General features: G+C 39.8%; 1 protein-coding gene across 1 annotated transcript; it reads left to right on the top strand.

The window, feature by feature from the left end:
* Positions 1–2,358: 2,358 nt before the first annotated feature.
* LOC120881729 (protein FAM228B-like) lies at positions 2,359–3,288 on the top strand. The gene has a single exon (XM_040265378.1). The coding sequence runs from the start codon at positions 2,483–2,485 to the stop codon at positions 3,002–3,004; it is 522 nt and encodes a 173-aa protein (XP_040121312.1). The 5' UTR covers positions 2,359–2,482; the 3' UTR covers positions 3,005–3,288.
* Positions 3,289–19,493: the final 16,205 nt, after the last annotated feature.

The raw sequence follows: 19,493 nt of genomic DNA, 5'->3' as shown, positions 1-19,493 counted from the left end.
CAGAGAAATGAAAGAACTTTAATTCCTTGAACACCAAAGTAACTACACTGCTTCGCAGTTAAAACCCTTTTGGGGCTCCCATGGCCTCCAGGACAGAGGCCAAACTCCTTGGCATGGATTGTAAGGCCTGCATAGCTGAGCTTTTCCAACCTTCTCTCCTCCTTGCTGCCACCTGAAACCCCCACCCTTTGTGATCCAGCCACAGTGGACTTGCGGGGCAGTGGCTATCAACTCTGGCCACACACTTGAATCACCGGGCACACTGAGACGTCTTGATCCTCAGGCTGCACCTCAGACCAGGAGATTCTGATTTAATTGACCTCATCTGGAATCCAGACTTTGGTATTTTCTATAAATTCCCTCCAGCAATTCTAACATTTTGCCAAGGTTGAGAACCACTGAGTTAACTGATTTTCAAGTTCCTTTGTGAAAATGAGATCCCTTTCCCTGGTGGTGGTGGGGAGAGGAGGTTGTCAGTGAGGATAAATTTAAGTATATCTTTTAAAGATAGAATTTAGGTAGGCAGAAATAAGGAGTAAGGGGCAGAGAAAGCCAGGTGGGGTGACCCAACTGAGCAGGTGGTGACATGCCAACATTTTTCTTCACTCTCTTGTACAGAATGATATGGATGGATGATAAGCATACAGTTTGGAGCCTATGTTTTTATTCACTTCTATTCACACTTTGCCCAACAAATATTACAACTGTTCCCAATATGCTCAAGCATAAATACTTCAGGTGATAATTGGATGAACAGGTATTCCTCTAAATAAAAAAAAAAAAACAAGTTTCATGCAGTTTCATTCTAGAAAGCTAGAAGAGTCAACTGCAAGGTGACAAAACCGACAGCAAGCATATCTTAATCTTCAATTGGCTAGTTCATCTGCAAAATTTTACATTCATCAGAGCGTTTGTAGTGGTGATAGAAAAGTGGGGAGATTTATTAATGTTCAGATCCATCATTACTATAGAGAGATAGACATTTACATATGACATTTAGTAGCCAGTTTCTATGATTTCCCTTGGCAAACTAGTTGTAATCTGAGCTGGGTATGCAACCATTTAGTATCATAGCAGTTTAACCTGGAAAACGTTTCAGTATGGAAGTAGAAGGGATTGAAATGAGCTAAATGTTTGCACCACACATTCATGGTGATGTGATTAGGATATGAAGGCCCCAAAAGACTGGGAATCTACAGGTATGGTTTATAAAAGACTTAAAGATCTTTGAGTGATTATCTAACAAATGCTGTGGTATTTGATGAGGTTAAATGTGAAATGCCAGAATAAATATTTGAAAGTAAAATAATCAATCCCTTAATTTACTCAACAGACAGTTGTGATGCACTGCATTAGGCATTGGTGGTACAACAGTTGGGTGGACAACATCCTTACTTGCAGAGTGCCTGCAAGTCTAATGGAAGAAAGCAAAATGGTAACTATATGATTGGTGCTAAGTTTGGACAAAGGACAGGACATTATAGAGCACAGAGCAGAGTCATTTATGGGAGACGAATGCTTCCTGGAGTTAAATTTAACTTGAGATCTAAAATACAAGTGCTATTCATGGGGTGTGTGTGTGTGTGCATCTTGCTTAGAGAGCATAAGTCATCCCTAGAAACCAAAATTTCAGTACAGTTAGGATATGGATTGTGAGTGTGGGTCATGGCAATAGAGGAAACCATACTGATAAAGTCTGACTGAGTCCTGAGGTTGTTGTTAGCGTTTCATCGCAACATTCTTGTTAGCTGGAAGCAGCTTTGAGAGGAAAAAAAAAACAGGAACTAGTTAGATGATGGCTACACAGAACACAGCCTGGGAATTAACTGGCTTGGGAGTGGCACCTTTTAGAGATGATCTAGCACAATCATTCAGTTGCATAATTCCAAAGCGTGAACCTTCTGAATAAAACCATATGGAAGTGATTTTCATGGGCTGAACTATGAAAGTGGAACAAGGTATTTCCACCTTGGAGACCCTCCAACCATACCTCATTTTTGTTTCTTGTTTGGTCTAGGAAAAAGCCAAATGAGGGTCAGCTCACTCTGACGCTGGCAGACAGAGGAGTGTCATCAAATAGATCCTAGTGTAAATGACACCTTGACTCAAACCTCGTGGAAATTCAAACAACATCAAAGAGTGTTGGCAATAGAGAGAAGGGTCACTGAGATGTGATCCTCTGTGGCTAGCAGTGTAAAGTGACTAATTTGACTCATGGCTGACATGGCACTTGCTTCTTTGCACAGAAATAATTCAGAGATAGGGCTCTAGCTCATTGAGCCGCAGGTGCGGCGGGCTCTCCCGCCTCAGCCGACAGCTCTGGCACTGTAGGCTGTCGGGTCCGGCTCTCGTGTGATCCAGAGGAGCCGAAGGCTCTGCCACTTTTGAAGGGCGCTGAGGTACCAGTCGCGGCCATTCAACTTTTCCGCGGCGGAGGCCGCGCGCACCTTGCTCACCGGGGAATCTGTTACTTGGGACCACAATGAAAAGTTATGAGAATGATCTGGTAACTGACAAGCTTCCCAAGCTCAAGAGCTCAAGAGAATGGCTAGAGCCACAACCACTTTCTTTTATGGAGGTATTAGCTAAGGAAGATGTTGATGCAGCTATTCAATCAATATTATATAGAGAAAATTATATAATTAAGGTTACCATCCCACCATTTCGTGACCCTTTGAAAAAGGCACAATATGACAAAGATGATGGGAAAAGAATTCTTCTTCAGTGTGAGACTGGCAAAATATATACAATGAAAGAATTTAAAGAGGTTGAGAAGGCCAAACTGCATTCCAGATTCCCAGGAATTTCTAATTCAAGGCATTTAATGACTCCAAATGAGTGGATTAGACTGCCTCCAAACTACATAGAAAGTGAATTTTGTAAAAGGAGCAGGTTAAAAATAAAAGTGAATTTTAATGAAAGCAGTTTTGACTTGAGACCCTCGGCAAGAACTCCTCATCTGGAATTCCAAAAAGAAGATAAAGCAGTTATTTATAAGTTTTAGCAACCAAGGAGTACACACCCTGGTCCTTGACTGGTCAAAGAGGACACAGAAGAAGGCTGCTTCAAAGGAAGCCATCTGTTGCAGGAAGCGCTCAGATTGAGGACCAAGGAAAGCGCTCAAGAAATGTTCTCTAAGAAAAGCATCTGCAATGGACTTTGTCTCTGAGTCCAATTGTCTGTATGATAATTAAGAAATGACCATACTATATATTGACAGTTATTGCAAATGTATTTCCCACAGGAGTTAAATGTTGCCTCAGAGATACAATAAAAATACTGTTGCCTCAAAAAAAAAAAAGAAATAATTCAGAGATAGGATGAGATTTCATGATATCGTAAAGTGCTTGGAGTTGCTTATACTCAAGGTGTAAAAGAAATGTGGGGGAGGTTTATAACAAGCACTCAAATGATTCTGGGAAATACCACAGGGTTAACAAGTTCAAAGAAATTTTGAACAACAATAGCAAAATACTCGATCTTTCCTCCTTTCTTTTTTCATTTTCATCGTCTTTACTAGAAAAAAAAAAGCATAACTGAATAAACCCTAGAATTAAGATCTCTTTTGAGTGACAGTCTCTTTAGTTCTACACAGTTAAGAGAACCCCTATGGGGTTAATAGAAGACTTTGCCTCCTCAGCAGTTACATATTCCATTTAAAACTCTGGGTAACAAATCATTACCAAGCCTTCTGGGACATCATTTTGCTGCCTTTGGAACCTCTTTCTGGAAGCAGAGCATTATCTTGATACTGCTCAGGAAGTGGGGTGCTCCTAGACCCTGCAGGACATCCAGGGTGACAGTCATGCCCAGGAGCTCACAATGCTACTCCAAGCAAGGAGCCCAGAGCAGACTGTCAGCACGAAAAGGAACAGAGGAACTCATTTAGCGGGACTGTCATTATAGTGCAGGTGGGAACATAAACACTAGCAGTTGACTCCAAACCATGGGGCTAGTCCCAACCTGGCCTAGAACCTAGGTATCAGAGATTATAAAAGTCAGTTAGTCAGTTCAGTCGCTCAGTCGTGTCCAACTCTTTGCAACCCCATGGACTGCAGTACGCCAGGCCTCCCTGTTCATCACCAGTTCCCGGAGCTTGCTCAAACTCTTGTCCATCGAGTCAGTGATGCCATCCAACCATCTCATTGTCCCCTTCTCTCGTCCTCTTCTCCTCCTGCCTTCAATGTTTCCTAGCATCAGGGTCTTTTCCAATGAGTCAGTTCTTCACATCCGGTGGACAAAGCATTGCAGGTTCAGCTTCAGCACCAGTCCTTCCAATGAATATTCAGGACTAATTTCCTTTAGGATGGACTGGTTGGATCTCCTTGCAGTCCAAGGGACTCTCAAGAGCCTTCTCCAACACCACAGTTCAAAAGCATCAATTCTTCAGCACTCAGCTTTCTTTATGATCCAACTCTCACATCCATACATGACTACTGGAAAAACCATAGCTTTGACTAGACAGACCTTTGTCAGCAAAGTAATGTCTCTGCTTATTAATATGATGTCTACATTTGTCATAGCTTTTCTTCCAAGGAGCAAGTGTCTTTTAATTTCATGGCTGCAGTCACCACCTGCAGTGATTTTGGAGACCAAGAAAATAAAGTCTCTCACTGGTTCCATTGTTTCCTCATTTAAGTGCCATGAAGCGATGGGACCAGATGTCAAGATCTTTGTTTTTTGAATGCTGAGTTTATAAAAGTAAGAGCTGTTATTTGCTGAGCACTATACCTCAGGTACAAAGATAAACCCTTTCCATGCATTAACTCATACTATTATTATTCCCATTTTACAGATGCAGAAACTGAGAGACAAAGTAACTTGCTCAGGGTTACACAAAGAGCAAGAATCAGAGCCCGAATTCTAAAGCAGACCAATGTGATTGTAAAGCATATTTTCATCCTGCTTCTAGAATGAGGTGAAGAAGATGAAAGTACTGAGTCAGGAGTATGCTCTTAAGCATCCTGCCAGGCTGTATTTGAAACTTTGACTAACATTGTAGAACCTGGAGTCTCATAAGGAGAAAAAGCTTCTCCAAATGAAGTAAACATAATTCAATATTTTTGTGGAGAATATTGCCTCATTAAGCAGGCTAATTCCATGAATTTGATGATCCCTTTGTTAGTCAGCAGAGAAGGCAATGGCAACCCACTCCAGTACTCTTGCCTGGAAAATCCCATGGGTGGAGGAGCCTGGTAGGCTGCAGTCCATGGGGTCGCTAACAGTAGGACATGACTGAGCAACTTCATTTTCACTTTTCACTTTCATGCACTGGAGAAGGAAATGGCAACCCACTCCAGTGTTCTTGCCTGGAGAATCCCAGGGACAAGGGAGTCTGGTGGGCTGCCATCTATGAGGTCACACAGAGTCGGACATGACTGAAGCAACTTAGCAGCAGCAGCAGCAGCAGTTGTTGGTCAGAAATTTTTGTTGCAAAGATACATGCAAAGGGCTTTGGACACACAATTGTCTAAAGTCAGTGAGGGCAAAAGGAACTAATGGAAAAGAAAAGAACTTGAGCCAAGATAGCCTTGGGTTATCTGTTAGTTATTCCTCATGGCACCCAGTTTTTTGTTTTCTCCTTCTATTTGAATGCTTAGCACACCTTAGTGTAATTGATTTTTGTTCATAAATCTTTCCTTTTAAACAGAATATAGTTTCCCTAAAGAGTAAGGATCTTGTTTTTTTTCTCCTTCATATTCCTGGTGCCAAGCACAGTGCCTGACATAAATAGATGCTCATTAAAAGACTTGTGGAACTGAATGCTTGTTTACTGAGTGAATGTCCTATAGCTATATTGGCAGGACTTAGACCATCTTAGAAACCAAACCAAATGGGGACTTTGGTAGAAAATGAATGACCATGAAAATTCTAGTCTCTGGGATTATTTGACTACTTTAAACAGCTGTTGGGGGACTTCCCTGGTGGTCCAGTAGCTAAGACTCCCAAAGCAGAGGCCCTGGGTTCATTCCCTGGTTGGGGAACTAGATCCCACGTGCCTCAACTGAAATCAGAGTTCAAGTGTGTCGCAACTAAGAACTGGTACAGTCAAATAAAAAAAAAAAATATTAAAAACAAGACTCAACTGTTGGAAACGAACAAGGACAGCCAGTTCAATTTCTAGAAGTCTCTTAGACTACTCCACCTGAAGACACAGAACATGAGCCTGGTTGCTTCAGTTTTGAATACTAGGCTTGGCTGTTAGAAGTGCAGTATCTGGGGAGCAAAAGGGCACGATGTGATTAAAGGGTCTGTTACACGAATCAGGGACTATACAACAGATGGAGAAAAAGCAGCAAGATTTTTTCCCCTAAAACTTTATATCACAGCAATACACAATGATCAATGAGATCTCATGATTAAAAACAGCCAAACCTAACTCATATAACTTGGTAGCACATGTAACCACCTATGAGGCACAGCAACGGAAACCAGGGTGACTTTTCTTTGTCTCACATTTGTTGACGGTTTCAAGGGCTGCAACATCAAGTGAAAACATCAGGGAATAGGTGAGTTGCTCCCTCCGCTGCCCACTCTCCCCGTGTTCACCTCTAACTCCAAGAGTCTCCCTAACACGGAATCTGAAATCTGATTTCCCCGTTTCTGAAGGCCGAGACGAGGTATGGGGGAGGAGGGCAGCAAAGTGCTCCGACAGCACGGAGTGCTCTGTGTTCTGCCTGAAGTCTCTCCATAGAGCCTCCCGGAGCTCATTTGAGAGAGGAGAAAGCTGCCTGTTATTTATGAGCACATAATATCTCCGCATAGAAAGTCTCAGTCAAAAACATTTTTACCAACATGGTAAGAGTAACATGCTATGCTTAAGGAGATGAATCTATGGTTTAGAAAGAGGCAGTTCAAATAAATGGTGAGTTTTTCCATTAGAAGAGTTTTCAACTATATCCAGATGGGGGAAAAAAGAAAGAAAATTAACTGGGATCACAGGGCTCCCTCCATCTTGGGTGCTAATGTTCTATTGACAAGTTATAATGAGGGCTTCTCTGTCCCAGAGTGAGGAATAGGCTCATTAAAACTCGAGGAACGGGAGAGCCAGCTTTCAACTCCCTTGTTTTTTAAACTTCACTGGTTTTTAGAAATACTAAATGAATTGCCTGACAAAACGATGTTATTGATTTCAAAGTGTGTCTGCATTCTTGGGCTTGCATTTGCATTTGAATCTGAGCTACTTAGAGTGTCAGTTGTTGGACAGAAGAATGGAAATGAGAGTTCTGTGGTGGGCTCGGAAAGACTGATGTGTTGACTCTTCCACTTAGTCACTGTGGAAATAAGCCTTATACTAACCTTGGTTTCTTCTTGATCAAAACACATCAATTAACATGGTTTGAACATTACTTTCTTCTGGGTTTGAAGAAAGGAAGATCCCAAATTTCAAACCATTAAATAAGATGGCTGTTCCACAATGTAACCCTATTAGGATGCCAGGCTGTAACTCTGGAAGGGCCTGTTAATGTACACTCTCAACAATCCAAGCCTGAGCACACATTATGCTGAAACAGTAAATAATTCAAAAATCACTTAGATTTGGTTCTGAGAATTCACTATGTGATTTGTGTGTATGTGTGGCAGGTGTAGCCTCCTAATTACTTTTTCTTATGCTAATATTCGCGTGGATTTCTATGCCTCAAGCACATAATCGGTGGCAGAAAGAGGGAGAAGTCAAAGGCCACTCTGAAGTTCAGAGTCATTATTAGGAAGAGAAGTAGCTTCAAGGGAGGACAAAGCTTTAGACATGTTGATTTGGAGTTGATGCAGAAGGATGAACGCAGTGAAAATGCCCAGTCTTGAGCACTGGAGTTCTCTGTCTTCCATGGAGAACGTAAAATGAATCTCAGGGAATGGCCACAGTGGGGAAAAGTTGAGCTGGAAGCAGAGGGACAATAGCAAAGGAATCACAGAAAGTGCTATGATTGAGAAAGGAGGAGATTCAGCCTGCCTGTACATCCCAAATTTGCAAGGAATGAAAGTTTTTAAGAAGTGTTATAAAGAGCTTGCGAGAGATTCAAGGGAACAAGGACAAGACCAGTTGACTGGAGTTTGGGAGGTCATTGGACTTTGAAGAGTACACTAAGCCGTGTCTGACAAACAGAGTAGAGTGCTCAGTAATAGGCTTCAAGGAGAAGTGGAGTGGGCTGGAAGGGAAATCAGACTTATACAGAAAGGGGTTGAAAGAGAATGAGAAAAATAAACCAAAACAAACCTGATACTAACCTGGGGGGTAGGATTGCTTGTCTATTTCAAGACAGAGGTGACCTGTGTCTTTTAAATTTTATTTTGTCAGAGATACGGAATATAGCAGACCAAGGGGTAACCAGAGAAGCACAGTTTTGAAGGTAGTGACACACAGGGGGATTAGGAACACCCAGAGGCACAGGGAGACTGGGAGGGAGGAAGCACAATCTCTGAGATGAGTTGAGAAGTGATTACGAGAACAGCTACATGGGGATCTGTGTTGAAGTAGAAGAGAAAGCTCATATAATCATGCAATAGGAGGTTAGGGATGGGGCTGCAGTCATGAAGAAAGCAAGGGAGTCTGGAATGTTATGAGCAGGAGTGTCCTAAGAAATCCAAATTAATCAAAAAGATTGTTGAGCAGCCGTGGGAGTCCTGGTGGAATAAAGTAATCATATTTCTATCTGACCATCTCTGCTCAAGTCAAGTATATTTGGGGGCCAAGAATAGAATTAAATCCACAATCAGGGAGAATGTTCTAAGAAGGCAAGTTTGCAGGTGTGATCCAGCAAAAGAGAAGGTGTGTGGAATAATCCCAAAGTGCCTTTCTCTTTAGAAGCCACAAGATGCTGCTGCTGCTTTGTAGCTGTAGGATGCTGGTCCCAGGAAACGCTCCATTCATTTCTGCATGTATGCAGAAACTGAGAGGAGTGTGGAATGAAGTTTATTTTGAAAGAAAACATGGAGTTTTAACCAAAGACAGACAAAATGTGTGAAGAGGAAAGCCATGCAGAGGAAAAGAAGAAAGGGGAATTTTGAGAATTTGTAATTTATCGAATTACCTTGAGGATTGCAGTTTTCCATAATCCCCTGTCCATGAAAAACCAATCAAAATTTTCTATGGAAGATAACCTGGGGTGTGAGCACAGGTTCTCAGATTCCCTATTAGTCCATGACTAATATCTCATGACTAAAAGAAGACGTCTATACACTATAGGGATACTAGGCAAGGACTCAGAAGGCAAAGTATATGGGTTTAAATCCATACTGTTGAGACTTTAGGCAAGGTACTTACCTTCTCGGTGCCTTAATTTTTCTCATCTAAAAAACAGGCACAGTAAGTGGCTATGTCTCACAGGCCTGTCGAAAGGAGTAACCGCATGAGACTTTATTCATTTGGTATGTAAAATACTTACAGAGCACAGGCAGAAAGTGCTATTGCCATTAGGAAGTGCCTTTGCCCAGTATTTTCAAAAAGTGAGGCTTATACAACTATTAACATGCATATATGACTTTTATTTTGCATCTTTTCTATCTTTCATCTCTATTTTTCATCTTTGTATCTCTCTCACTTCCCTCCCTGTATTGTTAGATCTTGGAAGGCAAAGGCCATATCTTATACATCTTTATATTTATACTTATTCTGATTATCAGGTTGTGTCAGAAACAATTTCACAACTGAGTGGCATAAAACAGCAACCATTTTCTTATACTCACTGATTCTGTGGGTCAAGAATTTGGAAAGGAGACAGCAGGGTTAATTTCTCTCTACTTCATGATGGCTTGAGGGTCAGCTCCATGATCCAAATGACTTGTGGAGCAATATGAACAGCTGAGGGCTACAATAGCTGGGGCTGGGGGATGCACTTCAAAGCTGCCTTCATCGCTCACGTATCTAGTGCCTGGGCAGGAACGGATGAAGGACTGATTTAGCTGGGACCTATGCATAGGAAATGATGCCCTTGTTACCATAAGTTGGTACGGAAACACTCAAATGAACTTTTTGGCCAACCCAATACATGATATCAGGAAACTAATTTTGTTAGGTGTGTAAAGTACATTATGGAGATTTGACAAAATGTTCTTAAATTTTTTGGAGATTCATATGGATGTATTTATGGTCTAAATATCTAATTTACTTTGTATTTCCAGGGAAAAATAGATGATGCATATATGACAAAATTTTGTTGGAATTTGCTCAAATTCATGCCCCTTGAGTCAGTGATGCTATCTAACCATCTCATCCTCTGCTGTCCCCTTCTCCTTTTAACTTCAGTCTTTCCCAGCATCAGAATCTTTTCCAATGAGTCGGCTCTTTGTATCAAGTGGCCAAAGTATTGGAACTTCAGCTTCAGCATCAGTCCTACCAATGAATATTCAGGGTTGATTTCCTTTAGGAGGGATCTCCTTGCTGTCCAAGGGACTCTCAAGAGTCTTCTCCAGCACCAGTTTGAAAGCATCAATTCTCCAGTGCTCAACCTTCTTTATGGTCCAACTCTCACATCCATATATGACGAATGGCAAAACCATAGTTTTGACTATGTGGATCTTTGTCAGCAAAGTGCGGCTATGTGGTAAAGAATCTGCCTGTTCAATGCAGGAGATGCAAGGGCCAAGGATTCCCTGCATCAGGAAGATCCCCTGGCAAAGGAAATAGCATCCATTCTGGTATTCTTGCCTGGGAAACCCCATGGACAGAGGAGCCTGGCAGGCTATAGTCCATGGGGTCGCAAAAGAGTTAGACACGACTTACTGACTAAATGACAACAACTATGACAAAATATTAAGAATTTTTACATTTAGATGATGGGTATTCATTGTACTATTCTCTCTAGTTTTCTTCTTGTTTGAAAATTTTAATAAGTAAAATAAAGAAAGAGAATAAACAGAGGGTAAAAAGTCCATCTATGATAGTTCTAGAATCATCTACTTCTCTTCATTCCCAACCATTGACCTAATTTACAGGTTAGCAAAATTTTCCCATATAGGGTCAGATAGTATACATTTTAGAGTACATAGGCTGTATATTCTCTGTAAGAACTATTCAACTCTGCCATTGTAGCACGAAAGCAGCCATTGGCAATATGTAAATAAATGGGTGTGACTTTTTCCAATAAAACTTTATTTATATAAACAAGCAGGTGATCAGCCAGATTTAGCCAATGGGCTATAGTTTGCTGACCCCTGCTCTAACTGAAGCACTCATCCATTCTAACACAGAGTACGAGTACTCCTATAATCCTTTTACCCATCTCCTTCCATTTATACTTGTCATCTCTCCACTCTGCCCCTTATAGATCAATAGTAACAGTTTCCCTCCTTAGAACTGGGCCATAGTTTCCCATCATCTCCTCATCCTCACTATGTTTCCAAACCTGACTCCAATCATTAACCCCAACAGGTATGCCCCCCACCACATGCATCCTTTTTTCACATCTTTATATTTTAAACAACTTTATTAACACATCTTTGACACATAAAAATGGATATATTTAAAATGTACAGCTTGATGTTTTGATATATGTATACATTGTTAAAAGATCACCACAGTCAAGCTAACTAACTTCTCCATCATCTCTGTAGAATTACCATGTGGGGGGAGTTATGGTGAGAATATTGAAGATCTATCCTCCTACCAAATTTCACATATACAATATAATCCTGCTATCATCAGCATGCTATATGTTACTCATTCATCATGCATAATCGAAATCGGTGCCCTTTCATCAACATTTCTCCTTTACCCTCTTCCCCCAAACCCACTTGCACCTGGCAATTACCATTCCACTCTCCGCTCCTACACATTTGACTCTCTTGCTGCTGCTGCTGCTAAGTCGCTTCAGTCATGTCTGACTCTGTGCGATCCCATAGACGGCAGCCCACCAAGCTCCCCTGTCCCTGGGATTCTCCAGGCAAGAACACTGGAGTGGGTTACCATTTCCTTCTCCTTGACTATTTTAGACATCCCATACAAGTGAGATCAACATGTTTGTTTTCCTGCATACACACATTCTTTAGTCTCCTAGATCTTGTTTTCAGACATCTCCTGCTTGGATGACTCTTCCCTACTTCACTTCCATACTTAAAGGGTTGCTCAAACTTCCCCTCCTTCAAGACTCAGCTCAGTCATCACCTTCCCTCTGGTGAGCCTCAGTCTTCTCCCCAACATACATGTATACATGCGCATGTTCACATATACACACCCAAAATAGTCAAGGCTGGGGCTCCTTCTTAGTACTCTCAGTATCTTCAGGGTATCTCTTTGTCATGGCACTTGTCACACTTCCTACCATGATGTGATTACTTCTCTGCTTTGATCATTGGCCTAGAAGCTTGTTGAGGGCAGAGACTATATCTTATTTACCTCAATGTCTAAAACAGAGCCTGTCATAGGATTAAATGAATATTCATATCTACTGCAAACATGCCCTTCATAAGGGAATTTCAAGATACTATGACAAAAAGTAGTTGGATTTCACATGATCTCTAAAAATATAAAAGTTATGAGCAAACAAATAAACAAGAGACACCAGTGCTTCTGATTGGAGGTAAGTTCGATCACATTAGGATCAAATAACCTAGAGATCACTGAAGCACTCCTTACTATCCTAGGAGAAACTATGGTTCCCTGAAAGATGTAATATACTCAAAAATGATTATATCATGCTCAGGACTGCCATCCCTAACCCACGTGGGATCCTTCCATCAGGTAATTACAGCCCCCTAACCAGATTAGGTAGCTTGGTAAGTAGAGCTCTGTCCATAGGATTTTCCAGGCAATAGTACTGGAGTGTATTGCCATTTCCTTCTCCAGTGGATCTTCCAGACCCAGGGATCAAACCCAGGTCTCCCACGTTGTAGACAAACGCTTTACCGTCTGAGCCACCAGGGAAGTCTGGTAAGTAGAGCATGGGCTGGATTTCAGGCCCCATTCACCATGTTGACCAGAAGCCCTTGTGCAGTGAACAATATGTGCAAACATGTGTGGTGGCCTTTTATGTATCCCCAGATCATATTTATGGATGAGTCAAAGCAAACAACGGCATAATTTTCGAAGAGTGGGCAAACAATCCATTGATCCTTCAGTACAGTATTTACTCTTTGGCTTGTTTTCTGCCAGTTCTCAACGGTGGCATATAGTGAGCTTGGTATCAGAATCACCTGGGGGACTTTTTCAACCTACACATGCATGTTCCTACACTCCTGCTCTGATCTCAAAATTCTGATGTACTTCATCAGGGGTGTTCTTAATCCAAAATACAGTGTACCTCAAGGGGTAGAATTGCAGAATGTCTAGATGCAGTTGTGACTGGCCAATGTTCCACAACTGGTTCAAGTACCCTTTCTATCTCCCCATATATTTGTAGCTCCTTGAAAATCACTTTCCACTGGTTTAATCTACAAGCAAAGGAATTGGTTTGAGCTATTTTCCATATACCTATAAACACAACGAGGTCAGACTACACCTTCTGGAAGACCTTGGTACTATGCAAACCAGGCAAGGTCTGACTCATGAACTCAAACACAAATGATTATTCTAGTTCATGTCATGATCAAAGTTGTGGCCTAAATTATTTAAGCAAGAAAAATTTAGCATAAAAATATTGAGCAGCGAGTTTTACCACACTAAAGAATCAACCCGTATAACTGGGAAATTAAACTATTCCATTTATAGGAAAGAATTTATTTGGGATTTTTAAACACACCAGTATCAGATTCCTTGAGCAGGAGTTATATTTCAGTTACACTCAATGGGAATTTCTAAAACTTTTATTATGTGCAATTCTATGTATTGGGAACTATAAAGGAAGTAAATATTTAAAAATAAGAAATATCATTTCTTCAAGAAGCTTCAAGACTGGTTGTAAATAAATCAAATGGAGAAATATTTCAAGGTATATAGGGCTTCTCAAACAGGAGGGACAGTATCCTTTTACGAAGAAGGGCCTTTAGGATCTTTGCAATAGCGGATTTTGTTACAGATGCCATTTGTGTTGTAATGAAAAAAATATTTTAAGTTTATAGTGTACATTTTCTGAAACAGTTGATCCACATGACAATCTGGGATGTCATGTAGTATAGGACAAGGGCTTTTTGAAATAATACTGCCCACTCTTCCAGTTCTGTTTCTCTTTATATATGCCAATTTTCACATACTCCTTTAGAGTATGGGAAGCCCCTTCCTGCTCATATGAGATCATTGGATGGCATCACCTTCTCAATGGACATGAGTTTGAGCAAACTCTGGGAGATGGTGAAGGACAGTGAAGCCTGGCATGCTGCAGTCCATGGGGTCTCAAGGGTTTGGACATGACATAATGACTTAACAGCAACAATAATAGATAAAGCAAATATTAACAGAACTGAAGGGACAAGCAGACAGCAATACAGAAATAGTAGGAGACTTCAATATTCCCTTTTCAAGACTGGATTAGTCATCCAAACAGAAAACCAAGAAGGAAACAGAGGACTTGAACAACAATATAGCCAAAATGGATATAACACAGGTAGAATAGTCCTTTCAACAGCAATAGAATACACATTCCTCTAAAGTGTACAGAATACTCTTCAGGGTATAGCAGGTGTTAGGTCAAAATTGTGACTGCATGGACTGTAGCCTGCCCAGCTCCTCTGTCCATGGAATTCTCCAGGCAAGAGGAGTGGGTAGCTCTGTTCCCTTCTCCAGGGGATCTTCCCAACACAGAGATCAAACCTAGGTCTCCCACATTGCATGTGGATTCTTTACCATCTAAGCCACCAGGGAAGCTCCTTAAAAAGTTTAAGAAGATAGAAATCATACCTTTCCAATCATATGATAGGAAATGAGAAATCAGTAACAGTAAGAAAACTGAAACATTCACAAATATGTGGCAACTAAAAAACACACTCCAAAACAACTAGTGGATCAAAGGAGAAATCAAAAGGGAAATTTTTAAAAATTTACTGAGACAAATGAAAATACAAATACAACACACCCAAATTTATGGAATGCAGCCAAAGCATTTCTAAGATGGAATTTTTTGGCAAAAGTATCTGCATTTAAGAAAAGGAAGACCTCAATTAAATAATCTAACTTTAAACTTCTAGAAACTAGAAAAAGAAGAATCAAAGTAAGTTCAAAGTTAACAACACGAAAGAAATAATAAAGATTAATTAGAGCAGAATTCAGTGAAATAGAAACTAGAATAGAAAAGATTAATGAAATTAAGAGCTAGTTTTTTGAAAGATGAACAAAATTAGCAAACTTTTAGCTAGACTCAGATAAAAAGAGAAGACTCAAATGAATAAAACTAGAAATGAAAGAGGAGATGTTACCACTGATACCATAGAAATACAAAAAATAAGAGTCTACTATGAATAATTATACACCAACAAATTGGATAACCTAGAAGAAATGTATACATTCCTAGAAACATACAACCTACCAAGACTGAAACATGAATGAATAGAAAATTTGAACAGACTAATAACAAGTTAAGAGATTGAATCAAAAAATTAACAAAGAAAAAGTCCTGAACCATATGGCTTCACTGGTGAATGTCACCAGTTAAAAAAGAATGAAGAGCAATCATTCTCAAATGTTTCCAGAAAAATAGAAGAGGATAAACATCCAAATGTATTTTACAAGACCACCATTATCCTAATACCAATGCCAAATAAGAACACTAAAAGAAAATTACAGACCGTCTCCCTGATGAACACAGATGCAAAAATCCTCAACAAAATATTAGCAAACCAATTTCAACAGCACATTAAGAGGATTATACACTATGATCAAGTGAGATTTATTCCTGGGATGCAAGGATGGTTCAACATATGAATCTAATATATGATATATACTATGATACATTAATGGAATGAAGAATAAAAATTATATGATCATCTCAATGGAGGCAGAAAAAGCATTTGACAAAATTCAACATCCTTTCATAATAAAGACCATCAATAATCTGGACATAGAAAGGATGTATCTCAACATAATAAAGGCTATATATGACAAACCCACAGCTAATATCATTCTCAATGTGGAAAAACTAAAAGCTTTTCTTCTGTGATCAGGCACAAGGATTCTCACTCTAACTATTTATATTTAGCATAGTACTGGAAGTCCTAGCCAGAGCAATTAGAGCAAGAAAAAAAAAGGCATTCAGATTGGAAAGGAAGAAGTAAAGTTGTCTCTATTTGCATATGGCGTGATGTTATATGTAGAAAACCCTAAAGACTCAACAAAAAAACTGTTAGAACTAATAAATTTAGTAAAGTTATAAGGTATAAATCAACACACAAAACTTAGTTATGTTTCTATACATTTACAATGAACTAGCCAAAAGAAATGAAATTAAGATAACAATCTCTTCTACAGTAGCATCAAAATTAATAAAATACTTGGAAATTAATTCAATTAAGGAGATGAAAGATCTGTAGACTGAAAACTACAAGACTGATGAAAGAAATTGAAGAAGACACAAATAAATGGAAAGATATAATGTGTTCATGGATCAGAAGAATGAATATTGTTAAAATGTTCATTCTACCCACAGCACCTACAAATTCAATGCAATTAATCTACAGATTCAATGCAATCTCTATCAGAATCCAAATGGTAGTTTTCACAGAAATAGGAAAAAAAACAATCGTAAAATTTGTATGGAACCACCAAAGATCCTCAATAGCCAAAACGATCTTGAGCAAGTACAAAGTTAGAGGCATCACAATTCCTGATTTCAATATATATTTAAAAGCTACAGGACTTCCCTGGTGGTCCAGTGGTTAAGAATCTGCCTGCCAATATAGAGGTCATGAGTTTGATTCCTGGTCTGGGAGGAGTTCACATGCCACCAGGCAACTAAGCCCATGTGCTACAACTACTGAAGCCTGCACACTCTAGATCCTGGTCTCTGCAACGAGAAGCCGAAATAGCTCCTGCTCGCTACAATTAGAGGAAGTCTGGTGCAGCAACAAAGACCCAGCACAGTCAAAAAGAAGAATCTACAGTAATCAAAACAGTATGGCAGTGTCATAAAAACAGACATATGGACCAATGTAACAATATAGAGAGTCTAGAAATAAATCCATGCGTTTACAGTCAACTGACATTTGACAAACAAGCCAAGAACAAACAACAAAAAGACAGTCTGTTTAACAAATGGTGCTTGAAAACTGTATATTCACATACAGAAGAATGAAACTGGACCCTTATCTCACATAAGATATAAATATCAACTCAAAATAGATTAAAGACTTAAAAGTTAGACCTAAATCTGTAAAGCTACTAGAAAAAAAAAATATGAGAAATCTCTTTGACACTGGTCTGGGCAGTAAATTTTTCAGATATGACCCCAAAAACAGAGACAACAAAAGCAAAACTAAGCAAGTGTGATTGCATCAAACTATAAGCAAACATCAGAGTGAAGAAACAACCTAAACGATGGGAGAAAATACTTAACAAACCATACATCTTATAAAAGAATAATATTTAAAATATATAAAGAAATCAATTCAACAGCAAAAAAAAGAAAGAAAAAGAAAGAATCTGATTAAATAAATGAGTAAATGGCCTGAATAGGTAGTTTTTCAAAGAAGATATGCAAATGGCCAGTAGTTACGTAAAGATTCTCAGCATCACTAATTACCAGGGAAATACAAATCAAAACCACAATGAGAAGTCACCTCACTCCTGTCAGAATGGCTATCATCAAAAAGACTACAAATAACAAATGTTGGAGAGGATGTGGAGAAAAAGAAACCCTTGCACACTGCTAGTGGGAATGCAAATTGGTGCAGCCACTGTGGAAAACAGTATGAAGGGAAGGTGAGAGGGGGGTTCAGGATGGGGAACACATGTACACCCATGGCTGATTCATGTGAATGTATGGCAAAAACCACTACAATATTGTAAAGTAATTAGCCTCCAATTAAAATTAATTAATTAATTTTAAAAAACAAAACTAAAACTAGAATTACCATATGATCTAGTAATCCCATTTTGGGTGTATATTGAAAGGAAATGAAATCAGTATCTTGAGATATCTGTACTCCCATAGTCACTGCAGTGGTTTTCACAATAGCTAAGATTTGGAAGCAATATAATTGTATAAAGATTAATTAATGAATGGAAAAAGATTATATATATATGATATTCAGCCTTTAAAAATATCTAAATCCTATCACTTGTGACAATATGGATGTGCCTTGAGGATATAATGCTAAGTGAAATAAGCCAGACACAGAAAGGTAAATACCATATGACCTCACTCGTATGTGGAATCTAAAAATGTTCAGTTCAGTTCAGTTCAGTCGCTCAGTTGTGTCTGACTCTTTGCGACCCCATGAATCGCAGCACGCCAGGCCTCCCTGTCCATTACCATCTCCCGGAGTTCACTCAGACTCATGTCCATCGAGTCAGTGATGCCATCCAGCCATCTCATCCTCGGTCATCCCCTTCTCCTCCTGCCCCCAACCCCTCTCAGCATCAGAGTCTTTTCCAATGAGTCAACTCTTCACATGAGGTGGCCAAAGTACTGGAGTTTCAGCTTTAGCATCATTCCTTCCAAAGAAATCCCAGGGCTGATCTCCTTCATAATGGACTGGTTGGATCTCCTTGCAGTCCAAGGGACTCTCAAGAGTCTTCTCCAACACCACAGTTCAAAACCTTCAATTCTTTGGTGCTCAGCCTTCTTCACAATCCAACTCTCACGTTCATACATGACCACAGGAAAAACCATAGCCTTGACTAGATGGACCTTTGTTGGCAAAGTAATGTCTCTGCTTTTGAATATACTATCTAGGTTGGTCATAATTTTTCTTCCAAGGAGTAAGTGTCTTTTAATTTCATGGCTACAGTCACCATCTGCAGTGATTTTGGAGCCCCAAAAAATAAAGTCTGACACTGTTTCCACTGTTTCCCCATCTATTTCCCATGAAGTGATGGGACCAGATGCCATGATCTTTGTTTTCTGAATGTTGAGCTTTAAGCCAACTTTTTCACTCTCCTCTTTCACTGTCATCAAGAGGCTTTTTAGTTCCTCTTCACTTTCTGCCATAAGGGTGGTGTCATCTGCATATCTGAGGTTATTGATATTTCTCCTGGCAATCTTGATTCCAGCTTGTGTTTCTTCCAGTCCAGCATTTCTCATGATGTACTCTGCATATAAGTTAAATAAGCAGGGTGACAATATACAGCCTTGACGTACTCCTTTTCCTATTTGGAACCAGTCTGTTGTTCCCTGTCCAGTTCTAACTGTTGCTTCCTGACCTGCATACAGATTTCTCAAGAGGCAGGTCAGGTGGTCTGCTATTCCCATCTCTTTCAGAATTTTCCACAGTTTATTGTGATCCACACAGTCAAAGGCGTTGGCATAGTCAATAAAGCAGAAATAGATGTTTTTCTGGAACTCTCTTGCTTTTTCCATGATCCAGCGGATGTTGGCAATTTGATCTCTGGTTCCTCTGCCTTTTCTAAAACCAGCTTGAACATCAGGGAGTTCACGGTTCACGTATTACAAGCCTGGCTTGGGGAATTTTGA

Source organism: Oryx dammah, unplaced genomic scaffold (assembly GCF_014754425.2).
Source record: "Oryx dammah isolate SB20612 unplaced genomic scaffold, SCBI_Odam_1.1 HiC_scaffold_23, whole genome shotgun sequence".
Classification (NCBI taxonomy): Eukaryota; Metazoa; Chordata; class Mammalia; order Artiodactyla; family Bovidae; genus Oryx; species Oryx dammah.
The sequence above is the reverse complement of the archived record's forward strand: the minus strand, read 5'-3'. Positions and strand labels throughout refer to the sequence as shown.

Bases quoted from the DNA above. Each gene is read 5' to 3' on its own strand.
- LOC120881729 (XM_040265378.1), top strand. From the start codon at position 2,483: ATGAAAAGTTATGAGAATGATCTGGTAACTGACAAGCTTCCCAAGCTC.